The sequence below is a fragment of the Ascidia mentula genome, chromosome 3 (assembly GCF_947561715.1).
Source record: "Ascidia mentula chromosome 3, kaAscMent1.1, whole genome shotgun sequence".
In the NCBI taxonomy this organism is placed as follows: Eukaryota; Metazoa; Chordata; class Ascidiacea; order Phlebobranchia; family Ascidiidae; genus Ascidia; species Ascidia mentula.
Window position 1 is genome coordinate 5,935,227 of NC_138568.1, and position 3,399 is coordinate 5,938,625.

Sequence of the window (3,399 nt, forward strand, 5' to 3'; positions counted from 1 at the left end):
GCGCCAACAAGTAAATCTGACCGGACACTACCACGAACAGCATAAAAACGAGACGCATGTCACGGTTCAGTGAAGACGTACAGTCGCTACAGTGCAATGATTTTGTTACAACTAGTGAAAAAGCACGGGTTTCTCACAAACCAAGATGTGATTCTTTTTAATTTCGCTCTGTATTGTCACCAGACACCCATACACTGGACCGATATGGAAAGAGTTTTAATTTGTATTATAACATTTACAAGTATGCGTAAAATATACATCATTTATATAACGTGAAGAATGGTCGCTCTACTTTCAATATGCATTATAGCACCTATGCAAAAAAAAAAAAAAATTTCAAGCATGAATACATTTTTGCATTACTATGACAACATATAATCACACTATTTCTCATTGTAAAACGTTTTGTTTTCTTCAGCCGCCTCTTTCACTTTGGTTTCCCCATACTTTCCGTTACAATCGGGGGGAAAAATCCTAAAAACAAAAAAATAAATGAATACAAATGGTTAAGAATGTAATTCAAGTAAACACTCTCTAAACACCATAAGTTGCCTTACTTGTCAATAATTTCCTTGGCCCCTTCTGCACGGCGTTCAGCTTTTTTTTGGTGAATCTTCTTTCGAAATTCTTCAGAAGATTTAGCTTCCAATTGCCCGAAAACGCTGTCCATACCATGGTCATTGAAAATCTTTTGCAGATTACCGCTTAAATTGTTGTCAATTGCCAGCTTAATTAAAGATGCAGTGGGAAAATTCTTCAGGTATTCGTAAACCTCCCAGTCTTTAACGTGACATTTTGCAATCTCCCAAACAATTCCAGTAAACAAACGACTGTAGTTTGGGTCTAAAGATGACAAACTTTGCGTCAAGTATCTTTGATATTCTGAAGAAAGTGTTAATCGAAAACTGTGAATCGTTTGCTCATTCACAAACATGAAGAAAGTTGGGTCTTTTTGCCTTTCCTTCAGTGTTTTGTCGTCGAATGCTCTTGTCCACATGCCTTTGTCTATATCCGAGTCCATCGGTTTGCCTTGAAATTCAAGGAAATACTTGTAAAATACAAATAACGATGATTCTGGTTCGTTATTTACATAAAAAACGAAGCAATTCCCATCTTGAATTAAGTTGCCCTTGTTTGAAATCCATATCAGCAAACTAAGAACTTGTTTCCCGTTAAGATCTCCAATTTCTACTTTGTGATATTTGACACTCTCGAACTCAAATTTCCTTCCGCGAGATTTAAAGCGTTCCATTCTTTTTTCAAGTTTTTCTCGAAACTTTCCTCTAAAATCCAACATCACTTCAATACGATCAGCAAAGTTCATCTGCAATACTGTGATGTCGACATTTAGCAGCTCCAACACTTCCTCAATGGATAGCATTTCGTCTCGATGTTTACCTTGTGAGTTACAACACGATATAAATTTACCACAATGTAGGCTAAAACAATAGATGGCAAAATTTATTGTCTACTCAGTTATGGCATCAGCTGAGCGGACTTAAGATAAATAAAAGTAACTTCATTATTGACGCTATTGACAGGGGTTTTTCCCGGAATTAATAGTCATGTGAAATCATTTTAAATATACATTATATTTCAAATAATGCTTCAGTCGAAATTTTGTTGGACCTGAAAAGTTGTTTTTATACAATATTTGACAGGTTTTCCAGTTTATCAATGAAACTGCTTGACCTTTTAAACGTTACAGCAAGACATCCTTACCATCAGTAAGTAAAACATAATTAGTGCCAATCTTAAAAATTCAGCCAAACAAGTAAGCTTTACGTATCAGGCAGTCTGAAATCCTGAAAACCATGCCTACCCTCTAAACGATTTCAATATCCCACAACCCTATTGTCTAAAATCATACTCTAGTTTTCAACTCGGAAAACCCCACCTAATTTTGGCGACCCTGACATTCCTATTATTTTGTAATCCCATCATTTTAGTAAATTAGAAATGAAATGTTTGGTCGCTTCGCAAAAACCATATTCTTTAAATTCATTGTTAAGCGCCTATCAGTTCCCCGGATACTCCTACAAATAGCGTCAATAGTCGCAACTGCCAGTAGCTTCAAATGAGTCAATTGCGCAACAGGGGCAACGAAAAAGTCCCCAGATCGAAAGCTAGGTCGTTGTCAGATGGTTATTTGAAGAAGAAGATTTTCGTCAAACCAACACAAAATTGTCGTAAATTATAACTTTGCACAATTGTACATGTGCGGTAGGATTCGTTTTATCATCGCGTAAAACTAAATAATCTATCAATTTAGGCAAAAAATTTTAGATCTACAACTCAACACCTTACTAAAGAAACCCTACTGTCAGTGATGTTGAATCTATGCTAAGCTTAATGTCAACAAGTTACATGGTCTCCCGGAATACAAAAAAATACGTCAAAAAAGATTATGGACAGAACCGCTTTTTGCTGTATGTAACCACATCTATTACCACTACGCAATTTTAATTCATTCAAATGGTGGGTCGAATCGTACAAACATACCAAAGTGTGGAACCATGTGGCGTGACCGCGTTAGTGAACCGTGGATGGCGAAACCTAAGTTTGCATTGTGAAAAACTCATGCAGTGGATCGTAATAAAAATGTCTGGGTGAAACGGGGGTTGTGCTACCCATCTTGTTTTTGTTTTGTTTTGGAGTTTCGATGACGTATATCACAGTAAACTAATTGTAACATGTGTAAACACTACATATTACAACATAATGTTTACCACGTTTCGGCACCTAAACATGTAACGGGTAAGTCTAAAATATAAACACCTGCAATTTTGTAAGATACAACACCCTAAAAGTTTCATTGTAATGTCCGATTCAATAAATATACAACCAAAGTGGTTAATGCTTTGTTCGGGAAGTTACGCGAAAGACGAGCAACACAAAAAACGCATTTATAAAGTAGTAACTGCAACGCTTTGATGCGCAGGTGAACAGTGCGGTCACCACATGACTTCCTTCACAACCGGATCACGCTGGATAACGTTGCGCCGCGGTGTTTCCCTGACTAGATAAACTGCAGCTGGGAAGAGCACTGTTAAATCGACATGAGTCGGTTTAAAGTGCATATGACACGTAAAAATAAAACATGTTAATAATCAAACTAAGAAATGTTCATATCTTTAGAACATTTTTGGCGAAAAAAGTAGCTTGATACGGCGACTGGTTTCTGAGATAAAGCTGATCAAAGTCGCACTTTTGCCGCTGCGAACAAAATTGTGCGAAAGCGAGATATTGTTGCTTGACGTCATAGAAGGCGCTGCGGTCGTGCGTGAGTGCTGGCAGCAATCCTTATGCGTAGGAATGGAAAACATTGTAAAACTGGTTAAGCATTATATTGCATTAAACAGGGGACAAAATGTGAACAAGTGCAATAAACGGATTTTT

General features: G+C 37.1%; 1 protein-coding gene across 1 annotated transcript; it reads right to left on the minus strand.

The window, feature by feature from the left end:
• Positions 1-383: 383 nt before the first annotated feature.
• Positions 384-1,381, minus strand: LOC145895448 (uncharacterized). Its single transcript, XM_082984257.1, has 2 exons — positions 558-1,381; positions 384-474 (listed from the first exon to the last, which is right to left on the minus strand). The coding sequence occupies exons 1-2, from the start codon at positions 1,379-1,381 to the stop codon at positions 384-386; spliced, it is 915 nt and encodes a 304-aa protein (XP_082840383.1).
• Positions 1,382-3,399: the final 2,018 nt, after the last annotated feature.